We start from the raw sequence: 1,014 nt of genomic DNA, 5'->3' as shown, positions 1-1,014 counted from the left end.
AATGAGGACGATACCTGCCCCCGCACCACTTTTTCGTGCCGCACCGTCAAAGAACATGACCCACAGTCCTGAGGTCTCTGTGAAGAGAACTTCGTCATCGGGTAAGTCTTCACTTAACTTCCAATCCGATGGAACCGGGTGATCTGCTAGGAAGTCGGCCAATGCCTGCCCTTTAACTGGCCTTTCTGGTACATAAACAATGTCGTACTGTTGAAGCATGATTGCCCATTTGGCTAAACGTCCCGAGATGATCGGCCTGGACAAGACGTACTTAACGGGGTCGGCTTTTGCGATTAAGTGGATTGTGAAGGCCTGCATGTAGTGCCTCAACTTATCTATAGCGAAGAAGAGCGCGGGGCACGTCTTCTCTATAGGGGAATAATTGATCTCGGCTCCATTTAGGGTTCTACTTAAGTAATAGAGAGCACGTTCTTTTCCTTTTTCTCTTTCTTGTGCCAATAGTGCCCCTAGTGATCTTTCTTGCGCTGCCATGTATAGTATCAACGGCTTGCCCACTACTGGGGCTCCTAAGACAGAGGGCTGATCAGGTACCTCTTTATGTTATCGAAAGTATTCTGACAGGCCTCGTCCCATTTGAATTTCTCTTCCTTTCTCATCAGTCTTTGAAAGGGTTGACACCACCCTGCCAGGTTAGAAATAAACCTCTAGATGTAGGCCAGACGTCCCTGCAAACTTCTCAACTCATGTAGATTTCTTAGTCTTGGCATTTTCTGGATGGCATCAATCTTGGATTGGTCTATCTCTATCCCTCGATGTCTCACAACGAAGCCCAGAAACTTTCCTGAAGTTACGTCGAATGCTGAAGGGGTTCATCTTTAACTGTTACTTTCACAGGCGATCGAACACGGTCTTTAGATCTTTCAAATGGTCCTGTCATCACTTGGTCTTGACCACAAGGTCATCCACATTACACTTCACGTGTTTGTGCAACATATCATCAAACAACTTCTGCATGGCACGTTGATAAGTAGGGTCGGCGTTCTTCAACCTGAA

At 46.5% G+C, this 1,014-nt stretch overlaps 1 protein-coding gene across 1 annotated transcript in view; it reads right to left on the bottom strand.

Moving 5' to 3' along the window:
- LOC120076069 overlaps window positions 1–492 on the bottom strand; it is a 2,282-nt gene extending 1,790 nt beyond the window's left edge. Inside the window, exon 1 of the mRNA XM_039029851.1 lies at window positions 65–492. Within this exon, the coding sequence (XP_038885779.1) occupies window positions 65–492 (428 nt within the window). The remainder of the gene's footprint in view (window positions 1–64) is intronic.
- Between the last annotated feature and the right edge of the window lie 522 nt (window positions 493–1,014).

This window comes from Benincasa hispida, chromosome 4 (genome assembly GCF_009727055.1).
Source record: "Benincasa hispida cultivar B227 chromosome 4, ASM972705v1, whole genome shotgun sequence".
In the NCBI taxonomy this organism is placed as follows: domain Eukaryota; kingdom Viridiplantae; phylum Streptophyta; class Magnoliopsida; order Cucurbitales; family Cucurbitaceae; genus Benincasa; species Benincasa hispida.
This window is presented reverse-complemented; position numbering and strand designations above follow the sequence as displayed.